This window comes from Vidua chalybeata, chromosome Z, assembly GCF_026979565.1.
Source record: "Vidua chalybeata isolate OUT-0048 chromosome Z, bVidCha1 merged haplotype, whole genome shotgun sequence".
Taxonomy (NCBI): Eukaryota; Metazoa; Chordata; class Aves; order Passeriformes; family Viduidae; genus Vidua; species Vidua chalybeata.
In genome coordinates, this window is record NC_071570.1 from 58,639,510 (window position 1) to 58,659,979 (window position 20,470).

At 38.1% G+C, this 20,470-nt stretch overlaps 1 protein-coding gene across 7 annotated transcripts in view; it reads right to left on the minus strand.

Moving 5' to 3' along the window:
- APBA1 (amyloid beta precursor protein binding family A member 1) overlaps positions 1-20,470 on the minus strand; it is a 69,304-nt gene that overhangs the window by 24,096 nt on the left and 24,738 nt on the right. For 5 of the 7 annotated variants that reach the window (XM_053931730.1, XM_053931723.1, XM_053931724.1 and 2 more), the window contains 5 exons: positions 20,271-20,323; positions 18,693-19,897; positions 8,964-9,065; positions 5,636-5,675; positions 1,607-1,752 (listed from right to left, as the gene is read on the minus strand). In XM_053931730.1, coding sequence (XP_053787705.1) covers positions 1,607-1,752; positions 5,636-5,675; positions 8,964-9,065; positions 18,693-19,844 — 1,440 coding nt within the window. In that variant the 5' untranslated portion in view covers positions 19,845-19,897; positions 20,271-20,323. The remainder of the gene's footprint in view (positions 1-1,606; positions 1,753-5,635; positions 5,676-8,963; positions 9,066-18,692; positions 19,898-20,270; positions 20,324-20,470) is intronic. The other 2 variants (XM_053931725.1, XM_053931726.1) reach the window with 1 other exon arrangement.

Consider the following 20,470-nt stretch of genomic DNA (forward strand, 5'->3'; position numbering starts at 1 on the left):
GTTTTACTTTCTAGGTGCAAACTCCCTGTGGTTCAAGTTCCACTCCTGATACCTATTTCCTATGATAGCTGATGCTAATCTTTCCTTTTACCCTCCAGTGACATGACCCTCCTAGATCCAGCCTCACCAAAGCCCTTGTTTCTCTCCCTTACCTTTAGTTTCCAGTTCACTCAAATCAGGTAAGTTTTCTAACACACAGCCAAGCATGAAGAAGGAACACTAAACAGAAGGGCACAGCCTTATTTGCCCAAAGCAGGAAAAAAACAGACTCTATAAGAAAAACTCTTCACTGCAGGTTTGGGGAGAACACACCAAGACCTGCCATTGTTGAAAAAGCTGCATGAAACATATTTTTGAAGAATGTCTCTTAATCCAGAGTCACCAATGAACAAAGAAAAAAACACTCTTTTGCAAAGGGTTCAGTAGTTCAATGTAGTGAAGACTTCTACAGAGATGCTGGAGTATAATCTCTAACAGGAAGGCTATATTCCTGCCTTTTCTAAAATGTGAGTGTTTACAATTTTCAGAGACAAGGTTACAAGAACTTATGCATTTGAACACCAGCAAAATCACAATTTTTGGAAGTTGTCTCTATGACTCTATTTGGAGCTTCTGTGTCAAAGTTATATACAGAGACTAAACTGAACATCTGCCTAAACTGAACATGGAAAGCAGTGGAAGGAATAAAAGGAGTATGAAGCATCAGCTGACCTTAACAGACAATATTATTGGTCTTGCTGATAACCTTTTCTCCCCTTACTCTCTCTTTTATACAATTGCACACCAAATCTGAGTTGGAACCCAAAATAAAATATACAAAAGAAGAATACACAGATATTAAACTAAGAAAAAATTCCCAGAGTGGGTTGTGTTGATTAGCTGAATTAGCAGAAGATGAAGCTGTGTGCCTACTAGCCAGTCATGTATGGGTAGCAGGAATGTTGCAGCATCCTGTATAACTGTGCAATACTTCATCCACACACCTTAATTTCAGCTGACAACGTCATAATTGTAACTTACAGTACAGCAACATTCCCATTGCTGGAAATGGCCTGTACAGAAATCAGTTGGAATTTCTCTTTTGAAACAAGATTTTTCAGATTTCAGAGAAATTATTTTTTTCACACATCTCTGTACCATCACAAGCTTGCTTTTTTTTTTTTTTTTTTATCAGCTGACAGCTGTTATGTGTGGAGAAACAAGTGTCCACAACAGGGACAAAAATAACTGCAGTCACTACCACTCAATGTAGCAGTTCCATTGAGTGACAAGCCAGCAGCAGCTGCAATACTTACTAGTAATTTCCTTAACCTGTTTTCCCTCCACACCCAGATAATATAAAACTTTGACCACCACTCACTTCAGATTCTGATTTAGAGTACACAGCACGAGTATCACCACAGGGAATTAAAATGACCTGGTAACATCCCCTTATTAGTCTTGTTCCATAAGCAGCATATATGATTCATTTTACAAAGGAAAGGTGAGGAACTTCCCCTTCTGAAACTACAGATAACCCCACCTGAAAAAATTACTGCTTAAGAAAGAAATTCATATCCACAATCATAAAACAGCCATACAAGAAGCAGCAGGAATTACTCCTCACCTTGATCCTGCTGACAGCTTCCTGAGCCTGCATCATTCTCACATTCTTGGATGGAGTTTTATCAGAAAGGAGTTGAGTTGAACCAAGGTAATTGGCAGCAAAAATGATTCCATCAATTAAGTCTTCAGGATCACAAGGTCCAGGAACTGTAACACAGGAAAGCCATCACTGAAGACAATCATGATGAAATACAGCCAAAGCAGAACTGTGACAACTTGAGTCTGTACCTGAAGGCTGCAAATTCTCCTCTGAAATACTTCAGTTCAGCATGACAAAAAGGCAACCAGTACTTTCAAAGGCACAAAACATCAAACAAATCGAAATTTGTGGTGGGTTGACCCTGTCCACCAAACCCCTTCTATCACTCCCCTTCTCAGAAGGGCAGGGGAGAAAAAATATAATGAAAGTTTCATGGGGCAAGACAAGAACAGGGAGAGATCACTCATCAGTTAGTGTCATGAGCAAAACAGACTCCACTTGTGGAAACTTGTTTCATCTATTACTAATGAAGTCAGAGTAGAATAATAAAAAATAAAAATAGATGCTACAACACCTTCCCTTATCCCTTCCTTCTTCCTGGACTCACTTTTACTCTCAACTTTCTTTATCTCCTGTACCTAGAAGTACAGGGGAATGGGGGCTGTGGTCAGTTCATCACATGCTGTCTCTGATGCTCCTTCTTCATCATGGGGAAGAGGCCTCACATTATTCCTCTGCTCTAGAATGGGATACCTCCCACGGGAGACAATCCTTCAGAACAGACTGCTCTGGTGTGGGCTCCCTACAGCATCACAAGTCCTGACATCAAGCCTGCTCCAGGTGAGTTCCTCTCTCCACTGGGCCACATATTCTGCAGGGAGCCTGCTCCAGCTTGGGATTTCCATGGGGTCACAGCCTGCTTTTTTTGGGCATCCACATAAACTGGCATGGGGTCCTCCAGGGGCTGCTTGTGGGTATCTGTTCCACAGTGGAGCTCAATTGGCTAGAGGGGCACAACTGCCTCACCATGGTCTTCACCATGGGCTGCATGGGACTCTCTGCTCTGGCAGCTGGAGCATCTCTGGTCCTTCCTACTCCAGTGACCTTGTCTTGAGAGATCCTTCTTTTATACATTCCCAGCCTTTTCTTCTCCAGCTGCAGTTGCTGTGGTGCGGAGCCTTTTCCCCCTTCTTAAATACATTATCCCAGAGGTGCTACCACTGTCACTGATGGGCACAGCTTTGGCCAGTGGTAGGTCTGTCTTGGAGCCAGCTGGCACTGACTCTATCAGACAGGCAGGAAGCTTCCAGCAGCTTCTCACGGAAGACACCCTTGTAGCCACCCCACTACCAAAACCTTGCTACACAAACCCAGTACAACACCGCTCCAGCAAAAGTTACAATTGTTAATCCAGCCTGTTTCTCGCAATTGCTCATTCTTTTGTGAGTAGGGATCAGCTTGGAGCAAAATAACCTGTGATTTTTCACTGTGATAAAGAGACAGACACAGTTACTCAGTTTGCTCCTCACCCACGAAAAACAGCCTTGCAATTCTCAGACCAACAGCAGAAAGAGGAAAGGTACAGTTTCATAGCAGCAATCAGCCTCTTTCTTGCTTGGGCATTAACCACAGTTGGTGCAACAGGCAGAACAATCTCCCCGGGAATGCTCTACACATACCACACATCACAATATTTTTATGCCACAGATCTTTAAAAATAGTAGTCTTAACAGGGATACTGTGATAAAGTACTTAGTTAAATAAAAATGTTATTAAATACACAGAGCATGGGCTCTCTTGATGGCAAAGCAACACTCTTAGTCCACAGATCATTAGAGATCCAACACCCATCAACTTCTGTGGAAAGTGACGGGGTGTAAAGTGCTCCTAACCAAGAAAGGCAAATCCTTACAAAGCAGCACTTATGATTTGTAAGATTTTTGGCATTTGGCAGCTTTATCTAAAAATTTTATAGATTAAAACATTCAATTTTGACACCACATTAAAACTGTCATGATCTAAAAGCGAATGGTTAACATAAGAAATTTCCTGTTCTTAGAAGTAAGGGAAAACAATTGTTGTTCAAGACAAGTGAGAATATAAATCATATTAAAAATGGTCACAGTAAATATGTTCACATTTTATTACAAAACACCTTTGTTTATGTTTGTCTTTCTTTTTTACTCTAAAATCAAGGAGAATCCTGTACTATAAGGTGATGGGGCTTTAAGTTCCAAATTACTAAGAATGCCAATTTTGTTCTAATGATAACATAAAAGACTAACAACCTCTCAGAATGAGCATGGGTAGCTTTGGCCTCAAGGAAAAGCAAGTCATTATTATGATTCAAAAAAAAAAAAAAAGAAAGAACTGGAGACAAATATCACACAAACTATACACATAGACAGAAGCACACGTATAAAACTTGTGAGCAGGCTTGTCTTATCATTTCTTTAAATAAAAAAACTTATGACTAGCAATTTTAAGATGCTCATCTCCAGTGTGCAGTTTGCTCAGGCAGTACATATCTCAAAAATTCTCAAAATGAGCAAGTCACTTGAAATTGAGTTATTTCCTTAGGGAAACTCCTGCATCTGGAAGTACTACATATTTACACAGAAATCACACAGCATTTTAAGTGTTGCTATTTATTACTCTACACTTCAAGGCCTTTTCACCACTTCCTCCACTATACTAAAGAGGTGCAAAACCTTTTATAGTACAATTTCTGATCAAAAATGGGCAAAGGTATAAGACCCCAAGAAAGTGCATATTAAATCCCAAAAGGGTACATGCTCCAATTGCATCAGAGGTGAACACACAGACAGCATTGTTTTTTAGAATACCTCCTCCTTTTATTATCTCTGACAACAAAACTATTATCTCAATGAAAACATAGCATGGCAAATTTTTCCGTGGACTGCTGGTGCATAAAAATGAAACATTTGTAATTTTAAGGAATTTTGTGCTGGACCAAGAAAATTTTAGTGTACAATTTTTTTTTCCCTAAGTTGGAGGTAATTACTTTTAAAATATAGACATATATTCCTATATTTAAAATAAAGTCCCTTGATAGACAGGACTATCAATATGAGATGAATTTAAATTCTAAGACAGATCCTTCATTGTTGCAAAATTCCAATGCTTAGCTATGAACTAACTGACATTCTAGCCAGAGACTCCAAAAGGCAGCTTATACTCTGAAGACTAAAACAACGATCAATTCGCATTCTAAAGAAAATGATCACATTCTCAATTAAACACAGTACACTGTAAAGCAATCCAAGGAGTGACAAGGAAGTCCAAATAAAGTATTACATCAACTGTATTTCTTGAATTTCATCAAGCATATGGAACAATTACGGTTAATGGAAAAGTAAAAAAAACCAAAACAATGAAACTTCTGTTTTCTGCTTCTGTCATAACTGCACACAACTTGTGTTCCTCCTGCAGTATACACAGGATGCAGACTCATACAAAAGGTAACAGCAGTTCATGTGGCAGGTAACTTGCTTTTTCATATTGTTCTGAAAAAAACTTAGAACTACTGAAACCTTAACTCTGAGATGGGAAGCAGTATTTAAGTAAGTGGCAAGTAGCTGTTGAACAAAGCAGATTTTCACTGGCAGGCCTGCCCATAAATCCAGCTGAGATTAGATTGAGCCTGCCAATTGAAGTCAATGCTGGACAGAGCACTATAGTCTTCTTGCTTAGTCCGTTTTCCTTGTCCACACACATTCTTATGTGTTGTGTAAATACCATAAAGAAAGTAGCGTTTTAAGTGATACTGAGGAAAAAAACCAGCATAACTGATACAGAAACAATGAATGAAAATGAATAAAAAATGAAAAGCTCCATGCTTCCAAATTTCAGAGGGAGCACAGTAGGATTTAGCTCAGGTTCTGAATTAGACACAATTTAATCTAAATCAGCACACCCAACTTTAGTAGCTTTTCTATTCAGCAAATAAAAGTAAAATTTTATACATTATAAATACAGGAGAGTGTTTTGATGTGAAAAAAACATTTAGAAACTGTAGAACTATCTTACCTTCAACATACGTTGGAAATGAAGCCAAGCTTTTTCTGGACTGTAATTAAGACAAAAAGGATTTCAAAAAGAACATAGCATGCACAAATATGCATTAAAAATTTCTCCGTCCCAAAAACCCCCCAAACTTAAATAAGCAATAGTTATTAGTAAAGGTAGAACCACTTATTATTATTTATATTTAGTATTTTCAAGATCTAAGCACCTACTGGAGTAAATTCAATGTATTCCATTTGTGTCTACTTAGCAGACAACATGGTAAGACCACTTGTTGGTCTTCACTAGTGCATTAATTATCTACCAATAGGTGCACTACTTTTAATAATCAAGAAATATGGAGAAAAGTACATAATACCTCAAAGATACTGGATTTTCCAACTACAAATAAATGCATACAAGAACATAAAAATTGCACTTTACTGTTATAATTCATGACTGAAACCATCATTAACAGAATACAGTTATTCATTAAGAAATGGTTTTAGACGTATCCCTCATATTAACAGTGCCTACAAAAAGCTTTCTAGATTCTAACAGGTTAGGGAGCAGCCTCTGTTCTGTGGGATAACCAGATTCACCATGACCTCACCACCAACTGTGCTTACACCATTTTGAGCACAAAACCACATTTGGTAGCACCAATTACATAAATAGTGAAGGAATAAATAGAATCTTGAATTGTGCATGTAAATACATACAGTAAAGTAATACCATACATCCTACTGGTAGTTTCTGTGAAAGACTATGAGACTAACCCTTCAGATATCTGATGGTTACAACTTTCAGTGAGTGAGATTCACCACTATGTTTAATTAATAATGCAAACTATATACAAATATTTATCAAACAAAATTGTATGTGGCATTATATAATTGGTAATGGATATACTGAAATACCTGCTGCTATCATAGGCAGGTAAGTGGGTAGTTAATGAATCTGTAACTGACTGCACTAGCAGTAACTCCTCCAATGACTGCTTAATATCATTATATTAAAAGAAAATCTATACACATGATCAGAATAATGCATAAAATCTTGAATAATTTTCAGTATTTTTCTAGATGATATACATGGAAATATATGCCAAATTATTTTTCTTTATAACAGGCAACTCACCAGGGTCTGTGTACTAGTGGAAAACCCAGGTAAAACTAGAAAGGTGACAGTTATGTAACAGGTTGACTGACTTAACCTGAAGGAGTTTTATCCTTTGTAAGATATGGAAAATTGACACAACAAATAATATTTTTAACCTATGATGCATGTCTTGCTGCAAAATAAAATTTGCAAATTAAAAACAAAAGGCATGTGACACAGACAACTGAGCCTGTGCAAGCTGTAAGTTCTGTTCATTCTCTATTTTCTCTAAATTTTCTCTAAATTACTAAGCTGTGTTGAGAATCCAAGAATCCATCAGGTCCAAGAACCCAAGAGTCCATCAGGTTCTGTACTAGCATTGATAAAGATGTCAATAATCAATGATCTGCTGCTGCCAATGCATTTCAGCTGCTGTGAGGACACTGGCATGCCTTTTCACATCTGTGGCTCTTTCACCTCTTCAGATGAATGCTCCTACTGAACCAGCTATCCATATAAACTCCAACAACTGTTTGTAATAATTGCTGATCTAGTGCTAAAGGGGGCATTCAAACATTGGGTGACAGGCATAGAGGACAAATCCCCCACAAACAAGAGGCAGCTCACATACATAACAAACATACTTTACAAAGTATTTATTTCTTTTTAAGCAGTGAACAAAATCTTTGATACAGATTTAGCAACTGTTCAGCACTCCTAAATAGAAACTTATTTTCAGGACAGAGTGGTGCATCATATATGTCTTTATTCTCACACACAAATATAATTTTTCTTGTTCATTACCCAGGTAGAAAGGCATTCTATTAAACCATTAAAAGAGTAAAGTAACAGGTAAAGTTACCAATAGGTAGAAACCTACACCTTTTAATTTTACATAGCCATGAATAATGAAATATCAGGGTCATTAATATTTCATTACTTTCAATAATCTTGCTGCCATCTGGTATTATAAATTTATATTTAATAAAAATGTTTCTCTAAGACCTAAAAATCCAGAAATTATGAGGCTGTTTTATCACTTTTATTCTTGCATTACAAATACTAAAGTGGGAATTATTCCGCATCTGAGGGAAACTAATAGCCCAATACATTCTACACTGAAACCTGGTTTACAGCCTCTGTAACTATGTGTAAGCACATCCTAACAATGGAAACCAACAGTGCTTTGTTTCCTTTCATTGGATTAGTTTACTGATACCTAAAAATAGCTAAAATATAGAATACATAGTGACAAAGTCTGTAGTGAAGAATGCTTAAGGCTTTAATAAGCTAACAGTAAAGCAGATGAAAACTTAAATGCATGATCTATAGTGGAAAACTTCAAAATATGAAAAATTATGGGTTTCTTCAGTCTTTTGAAATTTTGCATTATTTTCTAAATGCAAATGCAGACTGGCACTATTACATACATGTTACAAGCTTTTCTATCCCTTGATAATCGCAAAAGTATAAAGGAACAAATGGATTATTTAATTAGTGTTTCATTTTTAATCCACTTATAGTAGATCAGGTTTTTAATTTTGGAAGATAACTCATCCATTGCTACCAGTAACAATATAGTATTTTGTTATGGCAATTTCTAGATTGTTTTCAAGTTTGTGGAAAAAAAAAAAGGCAAATAAACCAAATTTTTTGCAGATTTTTCTGTTTACAGAACCTGCCACTCTATACTAATCCAAATCCTTTTTATATCAAATGATTTTCTTTTCACACTATGAGCAGTTCTATTCACACTTATTTTGTTTTGCTGGAACTACTGCAGTCTAAAGCACTACCAGCTGAGGGAAAAGCCCCAAACTATGTAGCTTTATTCTGAGAAGCCTGGAGTCAGGAACTGAATTCGGATTAACAATCACTTGCAGGCCAGTTTCTACAATGACAAAGTATTAAGAAACATAATTTATTATGTAAATAACTTAAGCACTTTTTCATCTGGCTGACAAATACTCTTAGTGGGGGGAAAAAGGAAAAGGCTTCTTTGTTTTGTCTCTGCTACAGAGGGGATGTTGGGTGTTTGGTAAATCAGTACCCTGCAGCCTGTTAGACAAATTTAGTGACAGCTTAACACAGAAAGGCCATGACAAAGAGTTGTGGTATGCTAGAAATTCAAGGGATTGCACAATCACAATCACAATTACAAGGGAGCAGGGAAAATAAAAGGCATAAGCAAAAGCATAAGCAGATAAGCAGCATGAACCAGACTGTGGTCTTTAAAAAGGTTTTACTCTACCTCTTTATTAGTGGAAGCCTCTGCTGTACTGCAGACATCCTGGTGATGCTGTCTGCTTGATGATTCAGCACCTCGAGGTGAAGAGGAACCTGGAGATGGAGACTAGACATGGCAAGACAATCAAAAGTTATTGTGAGTGCTCAATGTAGAAATTATTCTTTCATTTTTTGCATCCTGTGCTCTGACATTCTAAGAAAGAAAACGTAAAGTCACTTAAGAGTAAGCTGTGATGGGAGACAAGTGAATTGACCTTAAGCAGCACACAGGGATTCAGCTAAAGTTTATTTAGTTGTCAAACCGGGGAAAAGTAATAAAAGACTGAAATTTCCCCATAAGCACACAAGTCCTCAGTTATTAACCTGAGTGCTAAACTAATCTAATCTGAGCAGAGGAAGGTCACAGTGGTTGTCCATAAAAGTTATTTCATTATCTTAAAATACAACTTTTATAAACTGTGCAGAATAATATTGATGTATTTAAGAATGTATTAATATATTCAATGACAATTCAATACCAGTGTAATCAAGGACTGGGATTCCTCAATCTGGATACAGTAAGGACTTGGAAAATATTCAACAGTTCATGCTATTAGCTCAATATGTGTGCTTTAGATCCGATTTCCTCATTCTTCTCCTTTTTCCATAAACAATTCAGTGGAGAAACTGTCTATGTGATTGATCAACAAGTATCTTGATAAAGGGGAAGAACATTTTGGGAAAGGATATTCTAATCATAGACAATTCCTAATAAATTCTGGTGATGTGAAAAAGCTGTAGCAAGGTATCTGAAGTACAGAGCAGGGGATCCTGATATGAGGGTGTGACACAAGTACACAGAATGTGGAATTAATGAAGGTAACTAAAATGAAAGAGAGTACAAAGCTTTAACCCAGCAGGCATTTTTAGAGGCAGATTTTAAGGAGATACCTACAAAACATGTCTGCCCAAGCCAAAATGGAAATCCTATAAAGGGAAGTTTAACATTTACCTACAGCTGGGTATTTAGCCCAATAGCCCTGGCATTCTACAGTCTCCTTTAACATAGGAAGAGTGCAGCTCTAGCTGTGCCAGCTCAACAGTTCATCACTGATGGCAAAACAAGTAAAATGCTATTCTTATATTTTCATAAACAGTATGACATAGCTTTTCTCTGAGCCAGTAAGTCATATCAGAAAAGGGATACATTTCCAGTGGAATGAGTTGGCAGCAGCTCTACCCTCATGCTCTGCATTTACGGCAGCTGAAAAATTGAGTTCCATTAAATAGTCTACAAAAAACTCACAAAACCAAACCAAGAACAACAACTAAAACCCCAAACATCTAAGTTTCTCTTAGCCTCCCTTACATACGGAATGAAACAAGAAAACATAACTCCCTTCTCCACTTCTCTTTACAGACATTCCTCTATCTCAGATAATAACTAAGTATTAAAATTATAGTTAACTAATAAATGCTTCCAAAGAGTTAAGAAGCAATTCTTTACAGTATCTCCCATGTTAAAGAGCAGTCCCTGCATCTCCCTGTATTTTGAATTACAACTGCAAGACAGAAGAAGATGCAGCTGTGAAACAATCCCTAGAAAGCTGGCATGTTGCACTATCAGACTGAAGAATTACTTGCCACATGAGCAGGGGCTGTGGGAGAGATACAGGCTCCCTCGAGTTGCTGTGTAATTACCAGTCAACAGTGCCACAGTGATGCAACTGCACAAATGGCAACTTCTATTTACATAAGGAAGAGTTTTCATGGTGTTCACATTCTTATTATTATGCAGTATTTATATATTATGAATAAATTTAAAAGGTGCATTATACTATCAATGCACTAATGACATCTAGACATTGTAGCATTCAGCTTTAAACAAGAAACAAAGAAATCAAGTTAAGTATGAGATGTGTACATGCAAACACACAAAAGCACTCTTTACAATGGCTGAAAACTCATATTCACATACTGAAGGATAAAGATTAATGATTTCATTTAAACCAGACAATTAGCATTAAGAAATGGTGCATCATTTGAAATGTACTAGCAGTTACTCCAGTAGCACTGTAAGTGCCTTTATCTACAAAGTATTAGAACTAAGTTATTACATGGCTTTCTATGTGCTGTGTTTGAATGTCTGCTCAAATATGTGTTTTGGGGGAGAAAAACCTCTGAATAACAACAACCAACCAAACAACCCCCCTCAAAACCAAACCAAGAACTAGAATTACCAAACCCAAATATCTAATGTCTTACAAAGTCTGCTGCATGACATGACATGAGAGCTGTCCTTGAAAACATTTGTACAGGAAAGTCCAGTCCTTGAAGAATTAACACTCAATTCTCTTTGACACCAAAATGCATTTTTAGAGGTACTGTATATAATGTACAAGGAAAGAATGCAGTCACAGTAATAACAAGAAATATTTTGATGCATCATAGTGGATAGATAATTTGCAGAGCTACTCTAAACAAAGTCTAAAATAAAGGCTGAGTGACTTTCACTTGTCATTAACAAAAGTTTTAGAAGCCTAGCAAAGTTGACAGAACACAATAAGGTTACATGATGTATGCTGTTATTAGGCACAAAGGTCTATCAACGGAATCAGATTAGATTTTTTTACATGCAGCAATAAAAAAGTGATAGCTATCCCTTTTTCTCTTGAATATCTACTTACAGTTTTCTTACGATACTCAACCTGGTACATCCAAAAATTCTCCATCTCAATTTTGGCATTGACTCTTAACAAACATGCAACCCACTCCACTTGAGAAACCTTCCTTGCTCTTGTGCAGAGGGATCTAGTAACGGAACTTGTAAAAGGAGAGGATTGTGTTGCATCTAACCTATCTAGGTCAATCAGTTGTTTCCTATACATCTCATGAAGAGACATGTAACTGACACTGAAACACTGAAACTTATAAAAGCAGCGTTGTTTTATGTGCTTTCAGCAGGAGATCATTTGAAGAGAGTAGGGCTTGAGGGTCACATAGGCTAGGACAGAGGGGATGAAATCATAGAATCCTAGAGACATAGAATCGTTTATATTGGAAGGAATCTTAAAGATCTTCTAAATTTTACTGCTGCCCCTGCCATGGACAGGGACACTTTCCAATAGATTGAGTTGCATAAAGCCCCATCCAGCCTGGCCTTGAACACTTCCAGGGATGTGGCACCTGGATAAACTGTGACAGTGCCTCACCACTACCACGGTAAAGAATCTTTCCTTGTATCTAATCTAAACCTACTTTGTAAATTTGAAGTGGTTCCCCCGTGTCCTATCACTACATGCCCTTGTAAGAAGTTTTTCACTGACCAGTATCTCTCAGTCCTTACCTGTAGAGCTGCTTTCAATGAATTCTTCTTCCAGTTTGTGTTTGGGATTGCCTTGGCCCATGTGCAGGACCTTGCACTTGCCCTTGCTAAATTTCATGAGGCTCTCACAGATCAGGTCTGCCTCTCAAGCCTACCCATGTCCCTCTGGATGGCAACCCTTCCCTCCAGTGAGTTGATCACATCACTCACCTTGGTGTCAGCAAACTTGCCAAGGATGCACTCAATCCCACTGTCCGTGCTGCTCACAAAGATATTAAACAGCACTGGTCATTTTTTGTTTTGAAAAAGGTAGTTTATTCAGAGCTTTTTTATAGTACCATGTGTGTGGACAAATCAACAAATGCTTCAGAAATTCAAGATTCACTTAAACAACAGGACATTACTTATTTGACACTAATGTCTACCTACAAGCACTATGGCACAGGTATGGCAAAGTCTCCTTATACATTAGCTCAGGAGACAATCATATAAAGCAAGGCTTTTTTTTTTTTTTTTTAGAGATAGTGCTCTGAGAAGAACCCATGTACATTAGGAAAAGGTCAAAGCACTATGAGATCTCCAGGTCCAACACGCAAATATAGTCAGATGCATTCTATCACAAGAACTGCCTTTATCAGGACAACTATGGCAGCAAATCTCCCAGGTTTTAAGCCAACTATGTGATGGCAGTGTCCTCTGTCATTTATACAGCTCAAATTCTGTTCACTAAAATACAGACTGAGACCATAGGTTTTAATTGGCTCAAATACCAATAAAGAATTAAGCTAAAAGCTAATGATTATTAGTTGTCTTTGTTGAAAATTTGTTTTAAGTACAGTGCTAAAAATGGTGGGCTTGATAAAAATGATACCAACTTAGCACTTTACATATACCTGCATACTGTGGCACAATCTATGGAATTCGATTTATAATTCTGACATATGGATTTAACTTTGTACTGTAGTTCTGGTATAACTGCCTCTGCACACACCCTGTGCACTCACCCATCTGTTTGCTGGGTGGTCCAGGACCTGCCCCTGTCAGTCTGTGCATACATGATAGGACTAGATGACCTGAGACAAGGTTACTTGGCTGAACTGCTCCTTTGGAACAACACATCTGATTAACTGCTACAGGACCTCTCCATAGAGGAATTTCAGGCAGCCTAAAGAGATTCCCCCAGAAGGCTCCTCCTGTGCCCAAGACAACTGATAAGCACCATTTATCATTTTAACTACCTACTATCTTGGGTAGTTAGCATCTGAAGTGAGGGGCTCTATCAACAGGCAGCTGTTGCACCAGGATTCTGACTGATCCAACAGCTGACTCATGCAGTTGCTGACACAGAAATGACCAATTTGCTTATAGGTAAGACACTTGCTCCCTATGCAGATAACATCATGTACAACAGTCTTATTACACATTTAATGAAGGAGGTGTTTTGTATGTAGCTTAAGGTAAACAATAGCAATGAATCAGACATGCTGCAGTGATCACACAGGATCACAGGCCAACTGTATCTAAGAACAAATGCAGTTTGGGAAGTCTTGGTTTGTGGAACTTCCCCTGATCCAGGTGATGATGTCCTGCAAAGACAGAGCCTCCCGTCACTTACCACCATCTGAACAATGAAAAACAATCCCATTTGAGAGATCTGACTCAGTGCTGGCTGCTTCTCTGAGTACAGACTTCCTTAGCCATAGTTTCACTTCAACTTCCAGTGCAGTTTTATGTGTCAGTCTGAAAAAATCACTGTGGATTTTCTCCTTTATGTTCAGAAGATTTTAACTATAGCAAGTGCTGTTTTCAAGAGCACAGAAAAATAAAATTACTTTAATCTTTCAATAATTTAAAAAATGTGATTTTTGGTTTGGGGCATTTGAGGCTTTTTTCCCTGCATAAACTCAAGTCTGGGTCTCTCATAAATTATGGAAAGCTGACGTATAGTTTGTGTGCTCAACCAACAGTTTTAAAATATCTATTCAGAAAAAAACTCAACAATATACTGTCAATAAAAATTCATCTTTATTTCAATTGTTTCCTTTCCCTCTTTTTACCCCTTAGTTCATTTATTACTGAAGCCTCCTTAATTATTTATTCTCCTTTGCTTTTAATAATACATTACTTCTTCTGTGGAAGAAGTGAAGCAAATTCATCTCCATGAAAACACTGAGGTATCAAAACTGAGAAAATCCTGCAACTGAGAATGCAAGGGTTGAAATAAAATATACATAACCAAAAACAAAGGAGAAGCAAAACAATGCAGCTCAGTTCTGTTCCACCTGGCAAACTTGTCTTCAGCTCTGAATTTCTACTTCACAAATCTAAACCACCCATATACATGATTTTACTTTGTATTAGGATTTATTCTAACATGCCACCATCTCAAATGTCTGCAGAGGAACAGAGATTATAAACACCAGTGATAGGGCTTTGCAAAACCAAAGTCTTGGCATGCAGAAACAAATCGTGTCCTGGACATCAACAAAACTTGGTTTTCAGATCTATAACCCCAGGGGATAACTGAATGGACCTCAGAAAAGAAGTCATGGTAATTGGTTCTCAAATGAATGATTTCTACCTCCAAACCACTGTTTTCTTCTGATGCAGTTCCACAGCCTTTTCCATCAAGAGTCAGTTTCCTGATGCCCACTGCACTTCCTGCAGCTGTGCAGCTCTAACTGCTATTGTATTTGAGAAAGAGATCTTCATGAGGCCATATCCAAAAGATGGTCTGCTTTGGTTTGAAAGGTTTCTGATAAACACACTTTGGAAATGTATGCCAATTGTACAGATCTCATTTGTGTGGCAAATGTTTAAAAATATTCTTACTGCCTTTATTCAAAAGACATTGAGGATTTTTCAGCTTTTATCAAATACACAAGTACACCTTCCCCACAAACTCACTGTCCAGACCACCTCTGATTCAAGTGAAAGCATGCATCATTAAACCAGGGTGCACAAAGCACATGACAGCTAATATTTTCAATTTTTAAATATTAAACAGGTACATCTTTAAACTATTTATTTATTCACAGAAGGCTGCTACCTGCCTCCTACACCACAGGACTATCAGAGTTTATTACAATAGAATCATCCATGGGCAGTGAGCAATTTACATTTCTCATACACCTTATCAAACACTTCTTTTGAGAAGAAACACCTAGGAATGACTGATAATCCTGGTAGATTAACCTGTGAATAAAACTGGTATCAGGACATTTTAAGTACCCACAGATACAGTGATCTGTATCTTTCTTACTGTCACAGTCGTTGCATGTTTTTCCTAACAGTCCCAAACTATACCTTGACAATACCTAGCTTCAGGCTAGCTGAATAGCTCTGAATTGTTAGCTTCTTAAAATAGTCTCTGGACACTTCTAAATGGCACCCTACCAAACATTCTGCTGTGAATGTATTACACAAAAGCTTAGCACTGTGGAGTAATAGTCACTTTCTTGGGATAAAAGGCAAAGGAGGCTGTTGCATTTAATGAGCCTCAACCACAAATCATTCTTCTTGCTTCACTGGTCTCCAGTGGACAACTTCTAGCTAAATAAAAAGTGACTGTTGTTTGTGTCTAAACAAGTCTTACGAGTTTCAATATCACATGATTAAGAAGGCAATATTATTAGAAATATTTTCAGGTAAGTTGTATCTCTGAAAGAAAATTGTTTAACACAACTTGAGGATAAGTTACAAAGTAGACCTGCAAAATAATGGAAGGCAAAAAAAGCACCCAATTTGGATTATTTATCTACAGCAATTTGATACTTCTGGGACAAGAAAATGGAGTCTGCCTGAAGGTAAAAACACTCACATTTCCAGGTCAATAATATAAATCAGACTGAAAAACATCTCTGACATATACTGGTTACACTGAAAAGTCCCCATCTGAGATCCTGCTTTTTTCTCAAGGGGGACAGAAGAACAATTTATAATTAGATGAATGGGCTCCAACTATGTTTTTATTACATTGATCGCTTATGGTCATTTGGTCAAAACAAGCTATTTTTGCCCAATTTACAGCTAAGCAATTCTAGGAATGCTGCATTAAAGAAAGCAGACAGTTTTTGAGTTGCCATCTAAATTAAAGAATCCAGTAAAGCAAATATCACTTCTTCAAGGAAAAACAAAATTCCTACTCAGTCCCAAGTACCTTCTACAACAAGTCTTCTCCTCAATCTGCTACAGATCTTCTAAATTATTTGTGTAATTTACTTCTTCCTTCTAAGCACACAGACTCTTTGTACATCTACAACCACCATTTCTCTCTTCACTGAGCTATAGTAACTGTCATTATAAATTACTGTTTTCATTTCAGCCAGCCCTGAAAATGTAGTCAGGTTCTTATCTGACATGGTACAAAAAATATTGAATGAAGAAAATTTTTGGTGCAAAATGGGAACCTATACGTACTTCAATATCTAATGTATGCAGAGAACAATTAAAACACCTGTTTTGTTCACTATATGAGCATACCAGGCTGAGTCATATCAGCACATCTCAGAAAAGTTTGATTCTGCAAGATGCTCAATTCTCCCAGATTTTGGAGAGCAGGTGAAGCACCTTCAGAAGAATTTGGTGCTCTCAGGATCTTCAACCTAATGTCACCATCATGGCACTCCATTACAATCAGTTAGGAAGAAACAGGAAGCTATTTCATCTTCCAAGCAGTAACAGCATTTTCAGACAATATGGTAAACAAAATGTGCAGAAAAAGAGTAACGTGATCTATTTGAAAATGGGGACAGAAATAATTTTAGTTTTGTAAACTTCTAAAGTTAAGCTAAAAATAATTCCACACAAAATAATCTGGGAAGATTTCTTCCCTCATATGACTGCAAATCAGCTCTGTAAAAGACATAATTTTAAAAATATTTGTAAAAGTAACTTTTGCAATATAGTTGTTTGTTTGGGCTTTTTTAAAGGTTCAATTAAATTTTCTATTAAGAATCAAGAAAAAAGTCCCACAACACTCTCATCACTGTGTTTCCAACAGTTTTGCAGGAAAAATAAAATCTGGATGCTATATCTCACAATCAGCTTGATGTTTTTACAGCATCCCAAACACCATTCTACAAAAATCTCTTTCTATCTGTAGAATACTAGCCTTCCTCATTTTGAAGACAGATAAACAAATCACAAGCCTGTCATAGATCTACCCAGCATGTGATCTTTTTTCACCATGTGAATTCCCTTTGCAGTAACTGAGGTGTCTTGAATAGTTCCCATGCATTCCTAGAATAAATTCCTAATGCTTAAATCTGAACAACTGCCTTCACTACTCAGGTTGCTGTAAATACCACTTTATAGTGATAATGTAATATGTAATAACTGAGATTCATAATACACTAAGTTCTAGAGACTCCAAGCTGACATGCAACTTTTCTAGAATATGAATCTGAACTATGATACCATCATAAAGAATATTACCAGATTTCTAACGAAACTGTTGGGACTGTTACATGACAGAATATGAAACCGAGTGTTGGAATCCTGGATGCTGAGAATTTTATACTTTCTGTGCTGAAAGACACAGACTTGCAAGAGAGCACTGCATTTGACCTGAGGCTGTGGAGAAGACTTCCAAAATTGATTAACAGCACTGGGATTATGGGTGTGTAGTTGGTTAGAAGTATGTAATATCACAGGGTGGAAACTTAGATTTTGGAGTTTTAGAATATAGAAATAAATATGAAGCAAGATGGAGGTTTTAGGGTGGAGACAGGTTGTTCTTCTTTACCTTCTTTTTCCTTCTTCTTCATGGGTTTGGGTGATGTTTTGTAATTGGAAAGAAAAGTCCGCATTGCGGGCTTTGGGGGATCAGTTATTGGGTGAAAAGGGAAAATAACCTAGGTGTCATTTCTTAATTGGATAATTTAGTCTTAAAAGACCTTGTAACAAGAGATAGTTAGCCATTTTGTGTCTTGCTAATGAAAGACTGCAAAACTCATGGCTGTAAGGCTGTTTCGCTGATAAGAAATAATAAACACCTGAGTCCCAACAATCCCAACCTCGACAGAGGTAGAAAAAACAAGCAGAGAACCCACACCTAGAAACTTAAGAGTAAACAAAAGCATACAAAGATAGACAGTTTTGTTTGGTTTGGTTGCTATTCTAAAATATATTATAGCAGTAAATAATATAGCAGCATTTGTTTCAGAAAAGACACATAAAGAGCTTCATGTGACAAATTCTTATACAGCATACCTGAGGTCAGCACTGTTAAATAAAGAAAAATCTGGATACTTGATAATGCATGTTTACTTCTCTTATGCTCTCCAGAGTACAAATTTAAAACAAAGCACTTTTTCAAGAACGAGACACAGAACAAGAATATAATGCACGCCCCCTTACTGCCATGCATGTCCCAGTTAAAGGAATTAGACACATATAACCCGAGAGGTGAAAGCTTTGTGTACTCACAGCCCCATCTAGTGGCCTCTGGTCGTCAGAATCTCTGGATGGACTGATGTCCTGCCGCATCACCCAGATAGGCTCCTTAGGTTCATCAGGGGTATAAGGAGAACGGATGGTCCTTGTCTTCACTTCTTCAATAGCCTCTTTAATATCCTTGATAGCCAGGGAAATTGCATCTCTTTTTTCCTTGCTGTACCTCTGCACAGATTCTCCCGAGCCAGATGTAACTCGAGAACCAGATGTTAGCTGACCATTACTTTCATGCCCACCACTGACAAGAGCCTGGTTGTGCTCCAAACTCTGCTCTGACTCTGGCATGTCTTCAGCTGCTTTGTCTAAGCTCTGGGAGCTCATGCTCTGCTTCACCTCTGCTACGATCTGATCAATGTCCTCCTCTTGTTCATAACTATCCATTCTTGGGTAGGGTGCAAACTCTGCTTCCTTTTCAGGACTGTCAGACTCTCCATCAGACCGTTCATCATAATGGTGAAGGCGGGCACCAAGTGCCTCCTTGCGGTAATTGTCAGCTTCCTCTCTCTCCCGCTCATACTGCTGGATGCCCTCCCTACCATCAAGATCTGGTGTGTCTCCTATTTCCTCATACACGTGCTCCTGCAGCCCATAGTCAGCATAAGCCTCGGCATACTGTTCATCCTCTCCTCGGTGGAAGAGGCGATGTGTGTATACGTAACCTGAATAGGCTGCATTCATGGCTTCCTCGTGCTCAATGGAATGGAAATGTAAGTGATTGGGTAATGTTTGGTTATGAATGGCTTCACCATGCTCCGCCTCGGCATTCTCCGTATACTCCTCAGACTCAGGCCTGTACTGCACTGCATATGCACTCTCATCCTCGTTTTCCTGCACTCTCTCAACGTCGTAACTGTCCTCCACTGTGGCTATCACATCCCCTTCTGCAGTATCCGTGTGATTATGGAAACCACTCTCAGTGCTGGCTGACCGAGCTAACATGCCTTCCTCCTCCTGCCCAGACAGGCCCACGTGGTTGCTGTTGGTGTGCCCTGGGTAGCGAACCACATACCTCTGTTCCTCTTCCACCTCTGAGTGTGCCAGGTCAGCTTCCACTGACTCACTCACTGCTCTGTTTGCTGGCTCTTCACTGATCTCCCCCTCAGGTGGTCCAACCAAATGGTTCATGGCAAGTTTTGGAGAGTAGGTCACTTATTCTGCTGACATTTTGTCTATCACAGCTGGAAAGAGATAAAAAAAACAACTCTGACATTACTCCCAATAAAAAAAGTGGAGTTAATAAACAGAAGCAACAAAATGCACCCTTCCTTCCCAGCAGACAAGCATTTGACTCAGCTCTGCAGTCAGATAATAGACAGCACAACAGTATGATCTCCCATGCAAATGATCTCCAGCAGCAGCAACCATCAACAATACCCTTGGGGACTTTACTTCCCCCTTCCATGGACAAATTCTTTATGGAAGTGCAATTTCAAAACAACCCCTTAGAGATACCCACATGCACTGCAGTGGTATTGCAATGATGCTGGCATATTAGAAAAGCTAATATTTGCCAGGAGCTGAACCATGGCAGAGATGACAGAAATAGTTCACCTTTGCTCCAGCACTTTCCCCACGGATCACTAACTTGGAGCCAAGGAAGGATGCTGTAATGTAAAACAGCAGATTTAGTCCTGTCACAGGAGTCTGCAGTTATTCAGATACATGACAGCTATGCATTCAATAGTTCTTCAGTATGACATCTTCAGGTAAACTAGTCACCCTATGCACTTTTAAAAAATCACTAGAAATTA